Genomic DNA, 26105 nt, shown 5'->3' on the forward strand with positions numbered 1-26105 from the left:
GAACGTCCGTTTCCCTCATTTCCCTGCACACCTCCGTGCCTGTTCAAGAGCATTTTAAACGCCCCTGGGAAACTCACTCCACAACCAGCGCTGGCAATCATAATTCACTCTCTGTGACTAGAGAAACTTTCCGAACTCATCAACGCTTGAAATTACGTGCTCTCACCTTAATGAGGGTGCTCTGCGATTAGACATTTCCATCCTAGGGCTATAAATACCTGACGTCTGCTCTATCTGTGTCTCTCGTAATGATAATAACAACTGTCCGCTGTTCCCTCAGACTGCCCCGCTCCAGAGAAAAGAAACAAAAAAAATCCGACCTCTGCTCATAGATTTTGCTCTCTATTCTAAAATATCATGCATCCGAGCGTTGGCGCCTGCCATCAGCTCATCTGCGTTCGTACATTGCTTCCTGTGTTGAAACGCAAGCAGCTCAGAACATGAGTCCCAGCAGGATCAGCCTTTTGCTTTCAGACTTTGTCCCATAAACCACTCCACTACATGCTATGCCTTTCTGGTGTTCATCCCCCTGCAATTCTGGTTTAAACCGCATCACTCCCCATTTTAATGGCAAACCTTCCCGCTGGGATTTCAGTTCCATCCTAGCTCAGGGATGTTAGAGAATGACTAAAGCCTGAGGAAATGAAGGAGATGCACGCCATGGGGGCGCTGTGGCGGACCTCTAGGCAGGAGTGTCTACCGCCCCCTAGTGACCGTTCAGCAGAAGGCAAGCTTTGTTGCGGTCGATTGTAGATTTTGTTAGCATTCATTGTCCCCTGGGACTCATGTAGCTTCATAGATGCATATATCGGAGCCTCTGGGCGCCTGTGTGTGTGTGTGTGTGTGTGTGTGTGTGTGTGTGTGTGTGTGTGTGTGTGTGTGTGTGTGTGTGTGTGTGTGTGTGTGTCTATGTACATATAGCAGAAATGTTTTTACAGATATGCCACACGTGTTTCATTTCTCTATATATTATACATATTATGTGAGCTTTGTGCGGTGTGCGGCTGAAGTTGTGTGTTTTGCAGCTTGGTACTGGGTGTAGTCATGGGTGTTCATTTAAGAGGGAATTACAATTAAGCTTAAATTGAATGGAAATAAAACCGTCTCGTCAGTAGAGGTCGAATATTCCTTGGAAGAGAGCCCAATGATCCACATATCTGAGCCCCCGTTCCGACCCGAAGTCTTCAGCCCCATGTTAAATTGATTGTTCTTTCTGTTCCTGGCCACGAATGTACATACAGAGCTTTGCAGAACCGCCGCCATCTTCCTACCCATATTACCTGTAAAGAGCACGTACCATCGAGCAATCTCGTTCAGTCAAGAGAACCGCTTTTCTGTTCCCGTAACACACATCCGAGTTCAGAAGTTTCTTCCCTTCCATCATGCCAGGCAGTACGCCGTTCCTTAGCTTTGAATTGTGTGTATGTCTGGAAGATTTTGCGTGTGGTTGTGTTCACATGTAGTGCAGGGAAGAGGTGAGAAGTGGACGCGGAAGTGGGGGGTAAATAGGGCGTGGTGTTGAGAAAGTGGTGTGGAATCAACAACAACGGCCTGTCCACACAGAACAGCAAAAAGTCTTAGAAGCGATTGATCAATATCGGGTGGAGCGGGTGTAACACCAGACGTCATCACTCCTTCATTCCCTCATTTCCATATGAACATGGTTACATGATATGGTTACATTGGAGAGAGCTGAAATGAGGTACACGGCACGGATATCAGCATCTCAGTAAATCTATCCTGGGCCCCCACGCATTCATGCCAACACGAAGGTGTCATGTTCCCTGCTGAAGGGCAAGCACCTAAATTTCTGCACGCCCCTTCCCGGGAGTGTGGTTATCTGGGGTTTTCCCTTTGAGACTGAGAATTCCAGTTATTGCCTGTCAGATTCCTCCATGGAATATCTGCAGTTCAGGGGCTCGGGCAGAGCACTCTGTGCTCAACCGTAAGAGATGCATATCGTGAACTATGGTTTGTGATTTAAACTTTCAATTACGTTCCTGCCATCTTGTTTATTTTGAATCTTAGCCTGCACCTGGGTTCACCACCACCTATAGCTTCCTCCCTACAGAAGGGATGACAAAGTTAGGAGCGCGTGTAGATTTAGATTCACATTGAATAATCGCTAATTTCTTCGGTTGATCGATGGAAGTATTCCGACTTGTCGCATCGCCGCCTGGTGTGCAGGCTGTAGCGTGTTCTGTACACAGCCGGCTACATCACGGCCGCAACTCTCCCCACCATCTCGGGCATCATCAAGCTGCGACGACTCGAAAAGGCGACATCCATCACTGACGCATCTCACCGCACGGGGCAATTTCCCTGATCATTACTCCCAGCGGGAAGAGGCACAGGAGCCTGAAATCTGAACGATTCAGGAACACCTTCTTCCCTACGTCAACGCAATGTCGATCTCATGAACCCACCTGTACATTTTCGCTGTATTTATTTATTTACTTACTTATGTACTTATTTGTTTGCTTGTTTATTTATTTATTTACTGTAATTTACATTAACTTTACATATAAGTGCCGAACTGATCTCAGTCGGAGATATAAAAATCGGATCGTTATTCCGGTGGAATACATGCGACACGGACAGACAGGAACTTCGGCAACCCGACCTTCATCAGTCCGGGCACGGACACAGGAGACAGGACGTCATGTTGAAGTTGTACAGGGCGTCGGTGAGGCCGCGCTTGGAGTACGGTTTCCAGTACTGGTCGCCCTGCTGTTCGAAAGATGGCACTGAGCTGGAAAGGGTTGGAGGGAGATTTACGAGGATATTTCCCGTGCTCGCGGTGTGAACAGGCATGAACAGAGGTGGGGTAAGTCGGGGCATTTTTCCTTGGACCGTAGGGGTGACGATGCAGAGCTGCAAAAACGACGGGGTGCACAGATAGGGTGGATGCGCACAGTCCCCAGGGTCGTGGAATCGAGAATCTGAGGGCACAGGATTGTGCTGACAGGCAAGCGAGAGGAGGGAGATCGAGTTGATCAGATAGGGGAGACAGACGTAGGAGGGAGCCGGAAAGGAGAGGGCGAAAGACTGCCGGTGGGCGAATTGGTCATTGCGATTTGTCCCGTGATTAGGCCAGGATTAAATCGGGGGGTATTGCTGGCTCATTTTGCCTGAGGGGCACTTTAAATCGCATTGGGTCAGACAGGGTAGGAGATATGGAGAGAGAGTGCGATAGAGGGATAGGGGAGTAAAGAAGGGCCGAGGGGCAGATGGGGCATTGTCGGTGGGGTTGAGAGACAGGGGAGATAGCGGGGGTTGTCACATGATTGATAACTCCCGTATTGGATGTCGACAGAGATCCTGGATCTCCTCAGGAATATCCGGGTACACAGATGCAGCCGTCTCGCAGATGAAATGGTGTTCATTACGATTGCAAGGGGATCGCCTACTGGACGATTTACATTCAGTGCAATGGAGGTTCCCAGAGTGTGTCTTGTACAGGACATTAGAGGCCACTTTCCTGTCAAAAAGGGTTAAACAATCTCAACAAAAGCGAAATACATCCAGGAAACCACCACGAGAGTTTTTCACGGACTGTTCCCAATACACCGCTCTCTCACCGCGGCCCCGTGTCAGTCTCCAGACAGTTCCAACTACACCACTCTCTCTCCACAGCCCGGTGACCGTCTCCATACTAACCATACTCTCCCACTCTCTGCTTGGACCCGTGTCAGTCTCCAAACTAGTCCCACTGACCCTCTCCTTTACCAGAAACCTCTGTCAGTCTGCAATCAAAACGCACTGACACAGTCCAACAACACAGAGCCCTGTAAGTCCGAACCTCACCCGTCTTTACATTTTCCAATCCAGTATTTTCTATTTTGATGGCAGACAGCGTTGAAAAAAAAATTCTGTGAAAATAAAATTACAGTATTAATTCTTATCAGGAGGTGTACTTTGCTTCTTACCCCAGGACTGTGTGATGTGACGGTGTGGAGGGAGATTCACTCAGTGTCTGACCCCGGGAGTGTGTGATGGGACGGTGTGGAGGGAGATTCACTCTGTGTCTGACGCCGGGGGTGTGTGCTGGGACGGGTCGGTGGGAGATTCAGTAGGTGTCTGACCTCGGGAGTGTGAGATTGCTGTGGATAAATCTCCTCACGGTGTTACACGTACCTTTTCCTCTGTTGTATTTAATTGAAGAAGCCTCGATGTGTAGTTTGAACATTGTTTCGTCGCTCCACGGTAAGATGTTTCAAACGTGGATATGAAATAACACCGATCTTCATTTCTGACCCAATCCTTGTAACAAGTTTGCTCTGGAAATCAGGAAAAATTAACTGTGAATCTCCCTCACAGTGCCAATTCGCCCACTTTAATTCAGACGCTGAATGTCGTCCTTCCACTATCCCACGCTGTACCATCACACACACGAGTGATCAGAGGCAGACCACTCCACAATCCATCAACACACTCTGTCAGTTCAGACACACAGCGAAACTCCCTCAGCATCAATCACAAATTCCCTGGATGAGATAGAAGATTGAAGTCCCTCCACACCATCGCAAACGACCGTGGTCAGGCGCAGACTGAGTTCCCTACACTGCAGGGCGGAGATCCAAGGTGAGGTTCCCACCACACGTTCCCTTCACGCACTCCCGTGGTCAGACCCTCAGTCAAGCTTCCTCCACACCGAGCCATCACCCACACCAGCGTTCAGACAAAGAGAGGCGCTCGCACCTTACAGTTCCATCACACACTCCCGTATCGGACATACAGTGCAGCCCCATCCAATTTGTCCCAACACCCACACGGGGTCAGACACAGAGTGAATCTTCCTCCACACAGTCCCATCACACACTCCCGGGGTCAGACACAGAGTGAAGCTCCCTCTACACCGCCCCATCACACACTCCCGAGGTCAGACACAGAGTGAATCTACCTCCACACCGTCCAATCACTCACTCCCGGGGTCAGACACAGAGTGAATCTCCCTCCACACCGTCCCATCACACACTCCGGTGTCAGACACAGAGTGAATCTCCCAACACACCGTCCCATCACTCACACCCGGGGTCAGACACAGAGTGAATCTCACTCCACACCGACCCATCACGCACTCCCGGGGTCAGACACAGAGTGAATCTCCCTCCACACCGTCCCTTCACTCACTCTCGGGGTCAGACACAGAGTGAATCTCCCTCCACACCGTCCCATCATACACTCCCAGGGTCAGACACAGAGTGAATCTCCCTCTACACCGTCCCATCACACACTCCCGGGGTCAGACACAGAGTGAATCTCCCTCCACACCGTCCCATCACTCACTCCCGGGGTCAGAAACAGAGTGAATCTCCCTCCAAACCGTTCCATCACTCACACACGGGGTCAGACGCAGAGTGAATCTCCCTCCACACCGTCCCATCACACAGTCCGGTGTCAGAGACAGAGTGAATCTCACTCCACACCGACCCATCACGTACTCCCGGGGTTAGACACAGAGTGAATCTCCCTCCACACCGTCCCATTACTCACTCTCGGGGTCAGACACAGAGTCAATCTCCCTCCACACCGTCCCATCACACACTCCCGGTGTCAGACACAAGGTGAATCTCCCTCTACACCGTCCCATCACACTCTCCCGGGTTCAGACACAGAGTGAATCTCCCTCCACACCGTCCCATCACACACTCCGGTGTCAGACACAGAGTGAATCTCACTCCACACCGACCCATCACGCACTCCCGGGCTCAGACACAGAGTGAATCTCCCTCCACACCGTCCCATCACTCACTCTCGGAGTCAGACACAGAGTGAATCTCCCTCCACAACGTCCCATCACACACTCCCGGGGTCAGACACAAGAGTGAACCTCCCTCCACACCGTCCCATCGCACACTCCCGGGGTCAGACACAGAGTGAATCTCCCTCCACACCGTCCCATCGCACACACCCGGGGTCAGACACAGAGTGAATCTCACTCCACACCGTCCCATCGCACATTCCCGGGGTCAGACACAGAGTGAATCTCCCTCTACACCGTCCCATCACTCACTCCTGGGTTCAGACACAGAGTGAATCTCCCTCTACACCGACCCATCACACACTCCCGGGGTCAGACACAGAGTGAATCTCCCTCCACACCGTCCCATCACACACTCCTGGGTTCAGACACAGAGTGAATCTCCCTCTACACCGACCCATCACACACTGCTGGAGTCAGATGCAGAATTGATCTTCCTACAGAGCAATCACTAATTCCCATGGTGAGACACAGGGTGAAACCTCCACACCCTCTCATCAGATACTCCCGGGGAGAGACACGGAGTGAAACTCTTTTAGTCATCGTCTCAATACGCATTGCCGTCATCAGCCACAAAGTGGTTTCTCCTCATCATCCCATTCTACTGACCTGCGATCAATCAAAGAGTGATAATCCCTTCTCTGCGTCCCATCAGACACATGCCGTGGTTTAGACTCAGAGTTAAGCTCCCCCCAGATCACCCCATCACATACTCCCAGTGTCAACTCAGAGTGAAACTCCCTCCGCACTGTCCCATCACTCACTCACGGGGTCAGACACAGAGTGAATCTCCCTCCACACCGTCCCATCACTCACTCCCGGGGTCAGACACAGAGTGAAACTCCCTCCACACCGTCCCATCACACGCTCCGGTGTCAGACACAGAGTGAATCTCACTCCACACAGACACAACACGCACTCCCGGGGTCAGACACAGAGCGAATCTCCCTCCACACCGTCCCATCACTCACTCCCGGGGTCAGAAACAGCGTGAATCTCCCTCCAAACCGTCCCATCACACACTCCCGGTGTCAGACACAAGGTGAATCTCCCTCTACACCGTCCCATCACACTCTCCCGGGTTCAGACACAGAGTGAATCGCCCACCACACCGTCCCATCTCTCACACCCGGGGTCAGACACAGAGTGAATCTACCTCCACACCGACCCATCACTCACTCCCGGGGTCAGACACAAGAGTGAATCTCCCTCCTCACCGTCCCATCACTCACTCCCGGGGTTAGACACAGAGTGATTATTCCTCTATACGGTCCCATCACACACTCCCAGGGCTAGACACAGAGTGAATCTCCATCCACAACGTCCCATCACACACTCCCGGGGTCAGACACAGAGTGAATCTCCATCCACAACGTCCCATCACACACTCCGGTGTCAGACACAGAGTGAATCTCACTCCACACCGACCCATCACGCACTCCCGGGCTCAGACACAGAGTGAATCTCACTCCACACCGTCCCATCGCACACACCCGGGGTGAGACACAGAGTGAATCTCCCTCTACACCGTCCCATCACACACTCCTGGGTTCAGACACAGAGTGAATCTCCCTCTACACCGACCCATCACACACTCCCGGGGTCAGACACAGAGTGAATCTCCCTCCACACCGTCCCATCACACACTCCTGGGTTCAGACACAGAGTGAATCTCCCTCTACACCGACCCATCACACACTGCTGGAGTCAGATGCAGAATTGATCTTCCTACAGAGCAATCACTAATTCCCATGGTGAGACACAGGGTGAAACCTCCACACCCTCTCATCAGATACTCCCGGGGAGAGACACGGAGTGAAACTCTTTTAGTCATCGTCTCAATACGCATTGCCGTCATCAGCCACAAAGTGGTTTCTCCTCATCATCCCATTCTACTGTCCTGCGATCAATCAAAGAGTGATAATCCCTTCTCTGCGTCCCATCAGACACATGCCGTGGTTTGGACTCAGAGTTAAGCTCACCCCTGATCACGCCATCACATACTCCCAGTGTCAACTCAGAGTGAAACTCCCTCCGCACTGTCCCATCACTCACTCACGGGGTCAGACACAGAGTGAATCTCCATCCACTCCGTCCCATCACACACTCCCGGGGTCAGACACAGAGTGAATCTCCCTCCACACCGTCCCATCACACACTCCGGTGTCAGACACAGAGTGAATCTCACTACACACCGACCCATCACGCACTCCCTTGGTCAGACACAGAGTGACTCTCCCTCCACACCGTCCCATCACACACTCCGGTGTCAGACACAGAGTGAAACTCCCTCCACACCGTCCCATCACACACTCCGGTGTCAGACACAGAGTGAAACTCCCTCCACACCGTCCCATCACACACTCCGGTGTCAGACACAGAGTGAATCTCACTCCACACAGACACAACACGCACTCCCGGGGTCAGACACAGAGCGAATCTCCCTCCACACCGTCCCATCACTCACTCCCGGGGTCAGAAACAGAGTGAATCTCCCTCCAAACCGTCCCATCACACACTCCCGGTGTCAGACACAAGGTGAATCTCCCTCTACACCGTCCCATCACACTCTCCCGGGTTCAGACACAGAGTGAATCGCCCACCACACCGTCCCATCTCTCACACCCGGGGTCAGACACAGAGTGAATCTACCTCCACACCGTCCCAACACTCACTCCCGGGGTCAGACACAAGAGTGAATCTCCCTCCACACTGTCCCATCACTCACTCCCGGGGTTAGACACAGAGTGAATCTCCCTCCACACCGTCCCATCACACACTCCGGTGTCAGAGACAGAGTGAATCTCACTCCACACCAACCCATCACGCACTCCCGGGCTCAGACACAGAGTGAATCTCCCTCTACACCGTCCCATCGCACACACCCGGGGTGAGACACAGAGTGAATCTCACTCCACACCGTCCCATCGCACATTCAAGGGGTCAGACACAGAGTGAATCTCCCTCTACACCGTCCCATCACACACTCCTGGGTTCAGTCACAGAGTGAATCTCCATCCACACCGTCCCATCACACACTCCTGGGATCAGACACAGAGTGAATCTCCCTCTACACCGACCCATCACACACTCCCGGGGTCAGACACAGAGTGAATCTCCCTCCACACCGTCCCATCACACACTCCCGTGGTCACACACAGAGTGAATCTCCCTCCACACCGTCCCATCACACACTCCCGGGGTCAGACACAGAGTGAATCTCCCTCCACACCGTCCCATCACACACTCCCGGGGTCAGACACAGAGTGAATCTCCCTCCACACCGTCCCATCACACACTCCTGGGTTCAGACACAGAGTGAATCTCCCTCTACACCGACCCATCACACACTGCTGGAGTCAGATGCAGAATTGATCTTCCTACAGAGCAATCACTAATTCCCATGGTGAGACACAGGGTGAAACCTCCACACCCTCTCATCAGATACTCCCGGGGAGAGACACGGAGTGAAACTCTTTTAGTCATCGTCTCAATACGCATTGCCGTCATCAGCCACAAAGTGGTTTCTCCTCATCATCCCATTCTACTGTCCTGCGATCAATCAAAGAGTGATAATCCCTTCTCTGCGTCCCATCAGACACATGCCGTGGTTTGGACTCAGAGTTAAGCTCACCCCTGATCACCCCATCACATACTCCCAGTGTCAACTCAGAGTGAAACTCCCTCCGCACTGTCCCATTACAAACACTTGTTGTCAGACCCCAGGTGTCGCTCCTTCCGCAAGATCACATCACGGATTCCCGAGCTCAGTCACGGAGTGCAGCTTCTCCTCTCTCTGAGGTGAAGGATAAGGGTTTTGTGTGTTAACTCACTTGTTCTGCTAGTCAAGAGTTGACAGATTTGAGCCTTGGTTTCATTCATCTCCTGATATCGTTCCCAAAGATTCTTGTAGTCCCGGTCGGAGGTGATCAGGGAGTGTCGAACCTGTGATACTGAGAATAGCAGTGAGTACAGAGTAACTGTTACGCTGAGTGGCGTGTCCTGGCGATGTCACACTGTAGGGCTTGTCGGCCAAACGGTGAGCGGCGTGTCCGTGTCACGCTCAATGTCCTGTCGGTGTCACGCTCAGTGCCTTGTCGGTGTCACGCTGAGGGGCTTGTCGGCCAAACGGTGAGCGGCGTGTCGGTGTCACGCTCAGTATACTGTCGGTGTCACGCTCAGTGTCCTGTTGGTGTCACGCTCAGTGTTCTGTCGGTGTCACGCTGAGGGGCTTGTCGGCCAAACGGTGAGCGGCGTGTCCGTGTCACGCTCAATGTCCTGTCGATGTCACGCTGAGGGGCTTGTCGGCCAAACGGTGAGCGGCGTGTCGGTGTCACGCTCAGTGTACTGACGGTGTCACGCTCAGTGTCCTGTCGATGTCACGCTGAGGGGCTTGTCGGCCAAACGGTTAGCGTCGTGTCGGTGTCACGCTCAGTGTACTGTCGGTGTCACGCTCAGTGTTCTGTCGGTGTCACGCTGAGGGGCTTGTCGGCCAAACGGTGAGCGGCGTGTCGGTGTCACGCTCAGTGTCCTGTCGGTGTCACGCTCAGTGTTCTGTCGGTGTCACGCTCAGTGTACTGACGGTGTCACGCTCAGTGTCCTGTCGGTGTCACGCTCAGTGTCCTGTCGGTGTCACGCTCAGTGTTCTGTCGGTGTCACGCTCAGTGTCCTGTCGGTGTCACGCTGAGGGGCTTGTCGGCCAAACGGTGAGCGGCGTGTTGGTGTCACGCTCAGTGTTCTGTCGGTGTCACGCTCAGTGTTCTGTCGGTGTCACGCTCAGTGTACTGACGGTGTCACGCTCAGTGTTCTGTCGGTGTCACGCTGAGGGGCTTGTCGGCCAAACGGTGAGCGGCGTGTCGGTGTCACTCTCAGTGTCCTGTCTGTCTCACGCTGAGGGGCCTGTACGTGTCACGGTGAACGAGGTTTCGGTGTCACGTTGAGTAGCGTGTCGGTGTCACTGACAAAGGATGTTCGGTCTGATAATGAGTGATTTGCCGGTATTGTTGTGATGGTTGTGTCAGAATCAATGTCAGGGGTGTCTCCTTTGTAAGGACAGGGCCTGGCTCTGTGCCGGTGTCACGGTAAGGGGTGTGATGAGGTCACAATGACAGGACTGGCGACGTAATGTTGAGGGACGTGTCGCTGTCGCGATCTGCGGTTTGTTGGTGTCCCTGTATGGGGAGTAAACTTGAACAGGTATATGGACAGGAAAGGATTGGAGGGTTATGGGCAGATTGCGAGCTACTGGGACTTGGTGAGAGTAAGCGTCGGCACGGACTAGAAGGGCCGAGATGACCAGTTTTCGTGTTGTAATTGTTATATGGTTATATAAAGTTTCCCAATTTTCCAGTTTCCCATTGCTCTTGGCGACTTTATACGCACGAGCTTTTAGTTCGATGCCTTCTTTTATTTCCTCACTTATCTAAGGCTTGTTCTAGGCATCTTGACTGTTTTTGTTTTTAAATGTAATATACGTTTTTTTCACATCGTGAAAAATCTCTTTGACAATATTTTACTTCTCCTCCACGGTTCCTCCATAAAGCCCGTGTCCCCAGCCCACGTGAGCCAAATGCTCCCTCATCCCATTGTGGGTTCACTGTGAGGGAAGAGTCGGTATCGCGTTGTATGTAGGGTCGGGGTTACTGTGAGGTGTGTCTGTGTCACGGTGAGGGTTGTATAGGTGACGTCCTTGTGAATGTCACTATGTGTGCTTTGTCGGAGTGTGTCGGTGTTACGGTGGAATCAGGTCTTGTCACGGGGAGGTTCGTGTAGTTCGTGTCGGGTCAGTACACAGAGCAAGTTGCTGTCAATGTGAGGGGCGAATAGATGCCATCCTGATCGGTGTGTCAGTGTTACATTGACTCTCGTGTCGATATCACGCCGAGAGGTGTGACGTTGTCACGGTGTCGGGTGTGCGGTGTTACAGTCTGTGTTGTGTTGCTGTCACTGTGAGTGACGTGTCGCAGTCACTTTTCTGGGGTAGTCGGGTGTTGTGACTCTCACAATCAGCGGAGTGTCTGTGTCACGGGAGGGATGTTTAATTGTCACGGTAAGGCTCGAGACGGTGTCACAGTGTGAGTGTTCTGTCGGTTCACGGTGTGAGACTACGGTCGTTGTCAATGCCGGGTACAATCGGTGTCACGAAAAAGTCCGTGTCTGTGTTACGGTGAGAGGCACGTCGATATTATAGCGAGGAGCGTGTCGGTATCACAGTAAGGGTGCTTGTAGGAGTTAATGTGAGTGGCGTTTCTGTGTTGCGGTTAGGGGTGTGTCGGTGTCACTGTAAAGGCAGTGTCGCTGCCGGTGACAGGCGTGCTTGTGTCGAACTTAGGGGCGCGTCAATGTCACGGTCAGGGGCTTATCAGTGTCTGTGGTATGGTGCGTGTCATATTTGTGTAACGGTAAGGTTTCCCAAAAACACTTTATTCCAAGCTTTTTGTTTAAGCTCTGACTCCACCCGGAGCCTGTCAGTCTCACCATAGATGGAGAGCCCGGCGACTATCACGATAAAGGCGGACGTCACGAGGCAGAGCAGGCAGGTCTTACGGTGCGATCCATTTCTGATGTTCTCCAGCGTCCCCTGTTTACGTGATCCTGTGGAGCGTGTGCGTGAATTCAGCGTGACTCCTACTGTGACTGCCTCCCACCCAGCAGCCCCCCTCTCTCTTTCCACCACGATCATCCCTTCCCTCTCTCAATCTAATTTTAGCCGTCATCGCTTGGATTACAAATTCCTCAACCTGACAAAAACTGACAAATGTCTCACTGAATCCATGAAATGGGGAAAATGAAAGTTCGGTCGAGATTTACGAGGATGTTGCAAGGAGTCCACGGGCTGAGTTGCGGAGAAGGGACAGAGAGGTTGTGGCTCTATTCATTGGAGGGTGGTCACCACCTTACAGGGGTGTGAAAGACCACATGGGGCACAGGGAAGGTGAATGCGCACTGAAATCCCCTCTAGGACCTGAACACTTGCATATATGGCACGTAATCCCTTCACAATGACGTCATTCCTGTGAAATCTCACCTGCCCTTGCAGTCACTAAAATTTCTCCGCGTCCCGAGGCAACGGGAGGATCCTCATCTTCATCGATGAGGGGTTCGTCCCTCGGAAATTTCAGCTCTGAGTAGGTGGAGGTCAGGCCGTCTGGGAGACAGAGAGAGAGAGAGAGAGAGAGAGAGAGAGAGAGAACGTGAGAGGTAGGCAGAAATAAAAGGGGGAGTTATTGGTAAAGAATGGGGCAACGCGAGCAGAGAGAGTAGAAGAATGAGTTGGCAGAGAGAGGGCTGAGAGGCAGGGAGAGAAGCTGGGGGAAAGTATGAAGTGAGAGGAGAAAGAGGGACAGAGAGGGTTAAAGGGATAGATAGACGTTGGAGAGATGGAAACAGGGCAATGGACTGAAAACTGTTAGAGGAGAGAGAGCAGCGGAAATAGGAGGGATGCGAGATTATGAGTGAAATGGGAGTCAGTGGGGTGAGAGAGATACCGAAAGAATGAGGGAGTGTAACAGTTAGAGGAGGATGAGTGTCAGTTATGAGGGAAGAGACACATGGAGCAAGAGAAAAATGGTGAGAGGCAGAGTTTAGGTTTCATTATTTTTTTAACGTTGTATTATTGTCGGCAAACTTTATTCATTTTTCACATTATGGATTCATGACTGTCTTGAGGGGATTAAAATGTTGTGTGAACTTCCGTACACTGAATGGTGTGTTTTTTTTTGTTTGTTTGTTTGTTTTGTGGCTGCTGGCAAGAGGAAAAACGTTCCAGTAACGCTGTCCTCCAGAGACAAAGGCTCAACTCCTGGCATGTCGTTCAGGGAGTCTGTACGTTCTACCCGTGACCCAGTGGGTTCCTCCCACAGTCCAAAGACGAAGCAGTCGGGACGTCCACCCGTCATTGTAAATTGTCCCGCCATTCGGCTCAGTCTAAATCGGGGATCTGCAGGGCAGCGACACCTGCAGGCCCGGATGAGTGCATTCTGCAGTGCAGTTCAATAAATAAATAAATAAATAAATAAATAAATAGATAAATAGATAGATAGATAGATAGATAGATAGATAGATAGATAGATAAATAAATAAATAAATAAATAAATAAATAAATAAATAAATAGATGAATGAATGAATGAATGAATGAATGAATGAATGAATGAATGAATGAATGAATGAATGAATGAATAAATAAATAAATAAATAGATAGATAGATAGATAAATAAATAAATAAATAACGCTAAATAAATAACGCTAAATAAATATGTGGGGGAAAAGACGAATCTCGGTTTGCGATATGTGTATACAATCGGACCTCCCAGTGTTTGTGAATTGTTTACCACTCTACTTCCCGCTTTACAAACCCACCCAACTACGCATCATCTGCAAATATATCAACCCACCCATCTACATTTACATCCATATCATTTATATGATTTGTAGGCCACATATGATGACAGAATATATTATTAATGGTAAGACTCTTGGCAGAGTGGATGATCAGAGGGACCTTGGGGTCCTAGTCCAGAGGACACTCAAAGCAGCTGCGCAGGTTGACTCTGTGGTTAAGAAGGTATCCGGTGTATTGACCTTCATTAATCGAGGAATTTAATTTCGGAGCCGTGAGGTAATGTTACAGCTATTTGGGACCCTCGTTAGATCCCATTTGGAGTACTGTGCTCAGTTCTGTTCGTCTCACTACAGGGAGGATTTGGAAGCCATACAAAAGGTGCAAAGTGCTAAAAAAGGCACAAATGCCACCCAGCTGGAAGGAAGCGATAATCTCAGCTGTACCGAAAGAAGGCAAGGATAAAATGTAATGTAGGTCATTTAGAACCACATAACGATCAGACAGCTTTTATACAACAACACTAAACACAAGACGATATACGAAGGACACTTCACATTATGGATCACATACAAGAACTGAAATCGAAGCAAAAGTGATAAGTGTGGACGCTGAAAAGGCATTTGCCTCTGTTAATTGGAATTTCCTTCACAGAGTTTTACATAGATTTGTTTTCTATGAGACAATTACTAAAAATATACAGGCGCCATATGAAAACCTTACTGCGAGGGTTAAAATTGAATGCATATTTATCAAATAGTTTTGCCCTGGAAAGGAGCACGAGCCAGGGTTATGCATAGTTACCGCTAATCTTCGCGTTATATCTGGAACCATTAACTCAAAACTTCAGACAAAATGAAGATATCAGGGCATTACTATTAAAGGGACAGAGCATAAATTGGCTTGTTACTTCGATGACATTTTTATCTATCTCAGGCAACCAATGTACTCTTTACTTAAATTGATGCAATCCTTTGAACAATATGGTCAATTATCAGGATACACGTTCAACGTAGATAGAACACAATTACTTTCATATTACTATAGACCAACAAATAGAAAGCATATAAGCAGATATCCCTGGGCATGGTAAACAGAGTCTTTCAAATATTTTGGCATCATTATGCCAAAAGGTTTGCAAGTTATCAGAATGCAATTACCAGCCTTTATATCTATCTATCTATCTATCTATCTATCTATCTATCTATCTATCTATCTATCTATCTATCTATCTATCTATCTATCTATCTATCTATCTATCGATATATATATAAGGAATAAATAACAAATTGGAACCTAGATCATTTTTAGTCTCAGTTCAAGAATTGAATCTATTAAAACGTATGTTCTGCCTAGACTATTATATTTTTCCGACCCTACCAATAGAGATCAAGAAAAAATAAATTCAATGAATGGAACAAAATGTTATCAAGATATACTTGTCAAGGTTAAAAGCCTAGAGTCCATCTCATAACTTTGCAATTAGACAAGGAAAAGAGGGGAATGAGGCCTAATTTCTCTTAGAAATTATTATTTTGCAGCACAATTGAGAGCTGTGATATGTTGGTACAACCCATCATTTGACGCTCAATGGGAAAACATTGAGAAGTGAGTACATCCCATCCCCATACAGGCAAATGTAGTTGGCAACAACCTACAAAGGTACATAATTACGATTGATAACCCATTGGTGAGATGGACTCTGAAAATATGGAAATCTATTACAAAAGAATACAAACTAGAGGGTGATATTGCAGTTTTTAACATGGTGGGCATACGTCTCGGATTGTGAAGTGAATGATACATATTTTCACGCTAGTGGACCGTTCAATAGTTTGGAAACAAAGGGGTAGAAACAGTCTTTGAGCCCGATGAGACGTTCTTCCATGTTTTCTGTCAGATGGGAATGCGGGTTTTGGAATGACCAGGGTGGTCAGACCGGCCGTCCTTCATCAGACAGGATACGTAATTGAGGAGCTGGGAGGTCACGTTGCAGAGGAACATGGTGCCGGCGAGGCCGCACTTGTCGGACGGTGTTCAGTTTTGGTCACCCTGCACTGGGAAGAATACCAGTCGGCGGACAGAAATAACTGCAAGCTGCATACGAGTGAGTTCGAATGAATCAAGGACCGTGTAGACGATGATGGAGGAGATGCAGGCTGCCATTTTATGAAAAGATTTTATTCTCCTCTTTGTGACTTAGTCGCATGGTTAATCAGAATTTTAAAGTGTGGGTGATGCCACAGGCAATCGGCTGAACAAGGGACCGTTTCCAAATTTGAAGTTATTTGTGAGGTGTAATTTGATTGACTATATCACGCAGAATAGTGAATGTTAGTCAGTGACCGGACTGCGTGAGAAAGCTGACTGAAAACATGGAGCCATAAATTGCGGAATTTGATTTGCTGGTCAGAGGACAATAAGCGTATGGTGGCTTGGAGCAGAGCCAATGAAAAGGCGTTAAAGGTGAGACCCGTGACGTATACCCAATGACAGTGTAATGCAATATATGAATCGGTAAGAAACGAGCATAAAAACAGACGAGTCAAATGTGTCGCCGGAGGTAATTCTGAAAGATATAACTGTCTCCAACATTACAAATTCAAAACGCGGCAATCCAAGGAAACAGTGTCCAGCAACAGAAAATCCTTTCGTAACTGGTATTATCTTTGATTCACTTTTACCACTCATGGAAGGTCTGGGTGACTTATCTGGTGTGGGCACAAAGTAGTTAGAGTTTGAACTCACGCTCTTGGCAGGTTAGACAATAGGAGGACCTTCCGGCAAATACAGAACTCTCTGTCCTCCCTGGTCATTATTCGGGCTGAGTCTTGTAACTAATTGGACAGGAAAGAGTTCAGAGGGACACTTACGGAGATGTTGTCTGGACTCGAGACACTGGATGACACGGAGAGGTCAGGCAAGTTGGGAGTTTATTCCTTGGGGCGCAGGAGTGACATTACTAAGGTGTACAGAACCAGGATGGGCGGATGGGCACCGGCAGAGTGAATGGACGCAATTATTTTCACTAGAATTGGAGAACCGAGGAACAGAGCGCACAGGCTCAAGATGAGAGGAGGAAGAGATTTATTTGGGGAGGCGAGTGGCAACCTTTTGTTGCCCAGATGCTGGTCCGTCTACGGAACGACCTACCAGTGGTAGAGGTCTATTCAAATGCATTATAAACCTGGGAACTTGGCTGCATGACTCGTGAAACCCGCCAGAATGACGTCATCACTGCGACCACTGACCTGTCTGTGCAGTGATTGGCTGCTCGCCGCGCACCGAGGCGATGGCAGGATCCTCATCCTCAACGATGAGGGGTTCGTCTTTCGGAAAGTTCAACTCTGAGTAGGTGGAAGTCGGATCTTCTGGGAGAGAAAGCGGGAGAAAGAGAGATCGTTAGCGAATTGGAAGAGAAAGGACAGAGTGATGGAACAGTAAGTGGGGAGGAGAGGCACCGAGAGAGGGATGAAAGGCAAGGAGAGAACGTAAGGGATAGGGGATTGTGAGCGGCGGGAGCCGGGAAGACAGAACAAGACAGAGAGAACGTGAAGCTGATGGATATACATGCGATGGGGAATGGGAAGGGAAATGGAACAAAATAGGGGACAGAGAGTGGAGAGAGACAGGGGGTAGAGAGTGGTAGAGGGACATGAGTACCAGAGGTTTTATGAGTGAATGGGCAGTGAGAAGGGTGAGAGAGACAGAAAAAAAGATGGGTAGATGGAGGGCAGCGGGCAAGTAGGAGAGGGGGGAAGTACAAAGGAAACGAGCGGAAAGGGTGATAGGGGTACAAGAGAATGGTAAGAGAGACGGGAGAGAGCGTGAGGGAGAAAGATCGGAGCGTTGGATAAAGAATGGGAGAGTGCATGGTGCGGATCAGTCGAAAATGGAGGGGGCAGCGAGAAGGGATGAACAGGCAGATAGATTGACAGAGATGGCACAGAGCGAGAGGGTGAGAGGAAGCAGAGAGTACTCGTAGAAATTGGGAAAGGGACGCCGGGGAGGGGTAATAGAGGGGAGTGTGTAGAGCGTTTGGGCGATGAGAGAGTGAAGGGGAATGAAGGGGAGAGTGGGAGAAAGAGGAAGAAGAGGGAAAAAGAGGACAAGAGAAGTGGTTGAGAGACGGGGTTGGAAGCAAGTCGGAGTAAGGTGAGAGAAGGGGGAGAACAGGCAGCGAGTCGGGGTGAGAGAGTGAAGAGGGAGGAGGAAAGAGTGGGAGGGACGAGAGGGGGGAAAAGACGCAGATAGTTGGAAAAAGAGAAGTGAGGGAAGGGGGGAAGAAGAAATGTGAGAGGGAGACAGAGATATAGAAGGGAGTCGGAGAAACAGTAGAGAGAGGGACAAGGAAGAGAGAAAGTGAATCGACTGTGGTAAGAGTGAGGTTAACATTTTGGACAGCGCCTTTCGCACTGTCGTCCATCTTCCCCAGTCCTCCTGCGGTGTTTCCTACTCCGCCGATCCCCACAACACTCCTTTCTCAATGCCCCTGCTCAACACTTATTCCACGGTATTAGCTCCAAACCGCACTGCCGATGACATTCTCTCTCCACTGACACCTCTCACAGCACTCTCTTTTCATCCTATTCCATAGCTTTCCCCTTATGACGCCTCTTTCCGGCGCTGCCTTCACGCCCCTTCCCTGAGCGCAGGCTCCTCACTAACCCTCCAACAGAGCACCCTCTTCATCGCCCCTCCCGTCCGTTCAGCTGGGGACAGAACAGTGAGTGTCAATAAGGCTCCCTGCACCCGTCCGATCAACGCACACGGTATCAAACACTGAATGAAGCTCTCTTCCCCGGTTTTACTGCCCCACTCACCGTTGGAAGGAGACTGTGGACCCGTTTCTCCGAACTTCACATTCACGTAGGTATTGCCCTCGTCCATTTCGTTCAGGGCTCTCTGCGTCTCTGAGCTGAAAACGACCGTTGTCAGAGGAAACCCGCGTTGAGAATGCGGCCAAACCGACACGAGCAAACACCAGATGGACAGCTGATAAAGAGAGGAACCGAGAGCAGCGGGAGGAAGTGCAGGCTGCCAGACAGATTGAGGATGTGGGAGAGGGTGGTTCAGAGATATTCAAATGGAGGGGGGAGAGTGCTGAGAGTGGGGAGAAAGGTGGAGGGGTGATTGGGAACCGATTGGCGCTCATCGGGGGACTGCAGTGGGCGGAAGTATACTGGGTGAGAGGAGCTGACAGAAGGGCGACTGTGGGGAGAGAGATGCGAATGAAGGGAATGTAAGCGTGAAGAAGAAGGTAAACGGGAGGAGGACGGAGAGAGATAGAGAAATAGTTGACGAGATTTGGAGAGATTTCGGGAATAGAGGGAGAAATGATGAAATTGGTGAATTGGAGAACGACGAGAGGGAAGCGGTATGTGAGGAGCGGCGAGGAGCAGAGTGAGGGGGAAGGGAGCACTGCAGAGAGGGCAGAGAGATGCGTGAGGAGCGTTGGAGAGGAATGTAGTCAAAGGATGTAGAGAGGAAGACAAACAGGGAGTGAAAGAGAAATGGAGTGGAAAGAAGGGAGATGATATTGAGGGAAGGGGGTAATGGAGGAGGGATTTGTGTCACTCATACAGAGGTATTTTTTTTTTTCCGGGAGATATTTATTCACCGTTGTTTCCTGGTTTGCGCGTCGGAGCTTCCTCTGCCGGGCCTTCAGACTTACTGTCTGCGAGAAAGCACGGACACAGAACAAACCCCACCGAGGTGAGTGAGTACTCCCCCTCCGTCTGAGGTAGATTTCACTCCTCGAAACTTGTTCCCTCCACAAAATTTCCTCGCTTTCATCGCCCTGTGGCGCACTCTGTCTCTCTCTCTCTCTCTCTCTCTCTCTCTCTCTCTCTCTCTCTCTCCCTCCCTCTCTCTCTCGCTCTCTGTCGCTTTCTCTCTCTCTCTCTTCACCCTCTATGTCTCTCTCCACTCTCCTGCATTTCTCTTTCGTTCCACTCCAACAATTTCACACTTTCCACTTTCCCTCTCTCCCCATCTGCCCTACTTTCTTCCACGGCCCCAAAACCAATATCCCTGTCGCTTTGACCTGGAGATATCCTCACCCACCCACCCACCCACCGATTGCAACCCGACCACAGAACATCCTGCATATTCCCCGTCTCCTGCACTTGTCGGGGGCGGGTTTGGCGATGAGGTGCCATTTGGCCTGGGATGCACAGCCGCCTCTCACTTTTACATTCTCTTTCCCCTTCCTCTCTTCCAGTGGCCAATAACGCCACCTCCAACTACTTCTGCCTATCTCCCTCCCTCCCTTCACCCCGCTCCACACATCCACACTCAGATCCCCGTTTTCCGACGCCTCTTTCTCTTCCTTTAATCTCCCAATTTACGAAAGAAGCCTCCATTGCTTCATTGTGCAGAAAATTGTGCACAGATTCACCAGTCTCTGGGAAAAGCAGTTCCTCCTCATCTCCCTCCTAAATCAACTAGCCCGAAACTAGATGCTACGTCCCTTAGTTCTAGTCTCTGCCCTCTCCCGTGGAAACAACTTCCCTGCCTCTATTTTATCTACACCTATCATAATTTTATATGCTTCTCACAGATCTCCTTTATTCCTTCTGGATTCCAATGAGTGGAGCCCCAGGCGACTCAATCTTTCCTCATATTCTCACCCCCTTATATCTGAAATGAACTTGGCGACCCTCATCTGCACCACCTAACAATCCAGTATATCCTTCCTCAAGTAAGGCGACCAGAACTGCACACAATACTCCATGTCTGGCTTCACCAGGACCCTGTCGAATGGCATCTTAACATCCCTGTTCTTACTTTCAATCCCTCTATCAATGAACGCCAACATGTCATTTCCCTTCCTGACGGCCTGCTGCACCTGCAAACGAACCCTTTGTGATTCATACAGAGGAACATGAAAGTCCCTCTGCACAGCAGCATGCTGCAATCTTTTACCATTTAAACAATAATCTTCTCTTCCATTTTTCCATCCAAAGTGGATGACAGTCGATTTACCAACATTGTACTCCATCTGCCGGACCCTCGACCAACTAAACTATCAATAATTCTGTGCACACTCTACGTGTCGAATACAGAATTTGCTTTCCTACACAATTCAGTATTATCAGCAAACTTAGATACATTGCACTTACTGCCCTCTTCCAGATCGTAAGTGTGTATCGTGAGCCACTCTTCCACCCATGCGAATCTCTTCGGCATCCATCATTCAGTGAGCCACTCTTCCACCCATGCGAATCTCTCCCGCATCCATCATTCAGTGAGCCACTCCTCCACCCATGCGAATCTCTCCCGTATCCATCATTCAGTGAGCCACTCCTCCACCCATGGGAATCTCTCCCGCATCCATCATTCAGTGAGCCACTCCTCCACCCATGCGAATCTCTCCCGCATCCATCATTCAGTGAGCCACTCGTCCACCCATGCGAATCTCTCCCGCATCCATCATTCAGTGAGCCACTCCTCCACCCATGCGAATCTCTCCCGCATCCATCATTCAGTGAGCCACTCCTCCACCCATGTGAATCTCTCCCGTATCCATCATTCAGTGAGCCACTCCTCCACCCATGGGAATCTCTCCCGCATCCATCATTCAGTGAGCCACTCGTCCACCCATGCGAATCTCTCCCGCATCCATCATTCAGTGAGCCACTCCTCCACCCATGGGAATCTCTCCCGCATCCATCATTCAGTGAGCCACTCCTCCACCCATGGGAATCTCTCCCGTATCCATCATTCAGTGAGCCACTCCTCCACCCATGCGAATCTCTCCCGCATCCATCATTCAGTGAGCCACTCCTCCACCCATGGGAATCTCTCCCGTATCCATCATTCAGTGAGCCACTCTCCACCCATGCGAATCTCTCCCGTATCCATCATTCAGTGAGCCACTCCTCCACCCATGCGAATCTCTCCCGCATCCATCATTCAGTGAGCCACTCTCCACCCATGCGAATCTCTCCCGCATCCATCATTCAGTGAGCCACTCGTCCACCCATGGGAATCTCTCCCGCATCCATCATTCAGTGAGCCACTCGTCCACCCATGTGAATCTCTCCCGCATCCATCATTCAGTGATGTCTGCAACAACATACCTGCCAATCTGCAACTGCGCTGCGAGTTCATCTTCTTATTCCGTGAACCGTGTGCGTTCAAATATAATATAACACCTCCAGTCCTGCATTCATCCTCTCCGATTTTATCTGCTTTTTACTGTGCAACACGTCCCACTGACTGACAAGTTCCTCAGACAAAAGCCTCTCCTCACTACACATTGCCTCTGTTTGTAAACCAGTAACCTCATCTTCAGCACTATCATCTGCCTTTTCTCCGGTTCTTCATTCATTGAAGTATATTCAGCCCGGCAGACTATTGAGAACATGTTTATCCTTTCTATTGCTAACCGTGTCTCAGTTCTTACCAACATCACCCCGGAAGCCTCTCTAATCAGGCCTGCTGCATTTCCTGGATGTTAGCAGCCCAGAGGATCTACACTGGGCCCAACACGTTGACCCGCTGCAATTCCTCTCTATCCACAGTCGGTCTAAGGCGGGTGAAAACTCATTTGTTCTCCACTGGACCTTTCCCCAACTGGACAATAGCAATACTTACGTCAGGCTGCGGTTTACTGACAACAGCTCAGCGCTCAGCACAGTCATTTCCTCAATTCTAATCAACAGGCTCCAGATCCTGCGGCCGGAAACCTCCTTCTGCAACAGAACGTTTGACTTCCTCTTCGGGAAACCACAGTCACTGTAGATCGGTCATAACATTTCAGATCTGCAGGTGGTGTTGAAGACAGATTAGGGAAATGGACAAAACACTGGCAGATGGAGTACAACTTGTGGAAGTGAACGGTCACGTACCTTGGTACAGGAAAAAAAATAAAGCATTGCAGATTTTCGACTTGGGAGAAATATCAAATAGCCGCGGCGCAAAGGGATTTTGGGATCCTCGTCCTGGTTTCCCTGATGGTTAAACTGCAGCTGGATTCGGTAGTGAGGAAGGGAAATAGAATGATCGGATACATTTGCAGAGGACGGAAATATTAAATTAGCTGGCACGACAGGGTGTAGTTTTAAGGTGCCTAGATGTAGGTACAGAGGGGATGACAGGGGTAATCTATCTGTTCCTTTTTGAGTCATAGAGGTCACCTCACTAGCAGTATCCAAAGTGGTTTACCTGCTGTTGTGGAGGATGGTCACACGAGTCCTCTGCACTGGCTGCTTAACTGTTATCCCCCGTCTGGCTGTCGCCCAGTTTGCAGTGTCCTGCACCTCTCAATATGTCCTATCTATCGCCTCCTCAGCCTCTCGAATCACTTGTTCCCTTTGTGGTAGCATCTCAGTGGATTTATACTGGGCATATCACATTTACACGCTGAAGGTTATCTCTCTCTACAGTGGAGCTACAGCGGGTGCAATCTAATGTGTTCTCCACTGGGCTTTGGACCTTCTGGACAACCGCGATACCTGCATCAGGCTGCGTTTTATCCACACCAGCTCAGAGTTCTGCACAATCATTTCCTCTGTTCTAATCATCAAGATCCAAATCCGGAATGATTGCATCTACCTCTACAACAGAATGTTTGTTCTCCTCATCAAGAAACCGCAGTCAGTGTATATCGGTGATAAGATTTCCGATTTACAGACAGTGTTGAAGCAGCAGAGAGGCGACAGAAGGGCTGAAACAGATCAGAAGAATAGGGAAAGGAGTGGCAGATAGAACACAGTGCCGGGAAGTTCTCTCCATTTTCTAAATGGAGAGAAGATTTAACAATCCGCGGCGCAAAGAGATTTGGGAGTGCTCGTGCAGGATTCCTTCAGTTAATCTGTAGATGGAGTCGGTGGTGAGGAATTCAAATACAGTGGCAGCTTTCCTTTCCAGAGGACTGGAATATAAAGGCAATCATTACATCTTCAGCCATTTTAAGAACCGAATCCAGGGTATTATGAGCGGTTTTGGTCACTTATGTAGGAAACGATGTGTTGATATTGAGGAGCGATAAATGGGGGCTCACGAAAATGATTCCGGGATTGAAACGCTTATCACATTAGAATCATTTGGTGAATCTGGGGCTGTACTCAACTGAAAGTCAGAAGAATGAGGGGTGACCTCATTGAAACCAATCTAATGTTGACTGTCCTCGATACAGTGGGTGGAGAGAGAATGCTTCCAATGGTGGGGAAGACTAACCACAGCGGGGACAGCCTCTCGATACAGGGGTGACAATTTAGAACGGAAATCAGGAGGAGGTTCATCAGCCAGAGAGGGGTAAATTTGGGGAAACAGTAGCAGCAGGCTGTTGTGGAGACAAAGTCAATGGGTATATTTAAGACATCGGTAGAACGAGGAAGGAGATGCTGCTGAGGGATCGTGAGCCGCTGGAGACTGAAAAAGCATGCACGAAAAATATATACAACTGGATTGCTGCCTCAGCCACATGAAAATTGGCGTAAACTAAAGAGGAATAGAGAGTTAAGCACCCGGTTCAGGATTTGAGTTTATGAGATATGTGTCCTAGTATTAGAGAAGGAGGGGATTGCTCCAAAGGGACGGGCTACATCTGAACCGTGGCTGGACCTGAATCCTAGCAAATCACATAACTACAGCTGTGGATAGGCGTTTAAACTAAACAGAGGGAGGTGTGGTGTGGTCATCGCAGATTGAAGAATTAAAGATAATGTACAAGAGAAAAGATTGGATAAAGATGAATTAAAATCGAAAAATAAAAACGAGAAAAATAAGAGTGGAGTGAAATGAAGACAACGCCTATCTCAGATCCGTTCTGTACAATGGGAGAGGGAAAATTAATGATCTTGTAGTTAGGGGTCCTCTTCGAAAGAGTGATCACAGTATGACTGAGCTGCTCATGCAAATGGAGGGTGCAACAGGTTGGTTTGAAACCAGTGTATTGTGCCTCAACATGGAGATAACAATGGGACGCTGTGGACTGGGAACACAGTCTACATAGTGGGTGGGTTGAGGATCCGTGGAAGACTTTCACGCAGAATTTTCATGGTGCTGAACAGAAGTACATTCCGTTTGAAAGCAAGGAGAGGAAGAGTTGGGAGAGCCAGCCGTCGATAACTAGGGAAATGGAAGAAGGCATCAAACTAAAACGCTCGTGCACACAACGTCGCCAAGAGTGGCGGTATACCGGAATATTGGGAAACGTTTAAAAAGCAACAGAGAACTGCTAAGCGAGTAATTAAGAACGATAAGGTACACAATGAAAATCCACCAGCAAACATGTAAAAACTGACTCGAAAACGCTTCTAATTAAACAAAGCAAAAAGGCTAATGTGAAGGTGCATCCAAGTTTCGGCACGCCCATTCGACGGTTTGTGGTGAGCTGTCACTTTCCCTTTAAGACTCATGCTGCTAATTTTTGCCCGCCTCATTCCTTCCTGGAATGCTTGTAGTTAAAGGTATCTTCAACCACAGGAGATCCATGGTCTTCATCACGTGCGACGTCAAAGCAACAGGTCTGAAGTCATTCATCTCCCTTGGTTACCGGGACAATACAGGACGTTTTCCACTGTCTGGGTACTCCTCTCTGCTCCACGCGCTGTAGGGGCTCTCCCAGCTCAGACGCACAGGCCCTCAGTAATCGTGGGGATACACCGCTGCGTTTCAGACACAGAAAGAGGATCCCTCCTCACCGTCCCATCACACAGAGCTGGTCAGGTACAGAATGAAACCCTCATCACCGGTCCGTTGACAAATTTGCTGTGGAAATTCGGAAAAATTAACAGTGAATCCCTTACATCCGTCTATTGCATCGGCCGGAAGACAAACAGAGAATATGGATCCCTGCACCCGTCCATAACACAGTCCTGGGAATAGTTAAGGAGTGAAGCTCCCTCCGCACCATCAGATCACACACTCCCGGGGTCAGACACAGAGTGAAGCTCCCTCCACATCGTTCCATCACGCACACCCGGCGTCAGACACTGAGTGAATCTCCCTCCACACCGTCCCATCACAGACTCCCTGAGTCAGACACAGA

The 26105-nt window shown here is 49.5% G+C and overlaps 1 protein-coding gene across 1 annotated transcript; it reads right to left on the reverse strand.

Annotated features, from left to right (window-relative positions):
- Nucleotides 1-2488: 2488 nt before the first annotated feature.
- On the reverse strand, nucleotides 2489-22542 carry LOC132390131 (natural killer cells antigen CD94-like). Its single transcript, XM_059962725.1, has 6 exons — nucleotides 22515-22542; nucleotides 18928-19022; nucleotides 17356-17475; nucleotides 4138-4280; nucleotides 3808-3872; nucleotides 2489-3481 (listed from the first exon to the last, which is right to left on the reverse strand). Exons 2-6 carry the CDS (start codon nucleotides 18992-18994, stop codon nucleotides 3280-3282), a joined length of 597 nt encoding a protein of 198 aa, XP_059818708.1. The 5' UTR covers nucleotides 18995-19022; nucleotides 22515-22542; the 3' UTR covers nucleotides 2489-3279.
- Nucleotides 22543-26105: the final 3563 nt, after the last annotated feature.

The sequence above is a fragment of the Hypanus sabinus genome, unplaced genomic scaffold (assembly GCF_030144855.1).
Source record: "Hypanus sabinus isolate sHypSab1 unplaced genomic scaffold, sHypSab1.hap1 scaffold_781, whole genome shotgun sequence".
NCBI classification, from domain to species: Eukaryota; Metazoa; Chordata; class Chondrichthyes; order Myliobatiformes; family Dasyatidae; genus Hypanus; species Hypanus sabinus.

Coding starts and splice junctions, on each gene's coding strand:
- LOC132390131 (XM_059962725.1), bottom strand. CDS start 18,994: ATGGACGAGGGCAATACCTACGTGAATGTGAAGTTCGGAGAAACGGGT. Junction 4,281..17,355: donor GCCAATCACTGCACAGACAG/GTCAGTGGTCGC, acceptor CCTGATTTCCAG/AGCAAACTTGTTACAAGGAT. Junction 3,873..4,137: donor TAAATACAACAGAGGAAAAG/GTACGTGTAACA, acceptor TTATTTTCACAG/AATTTTTTTTTCAACGCTGT.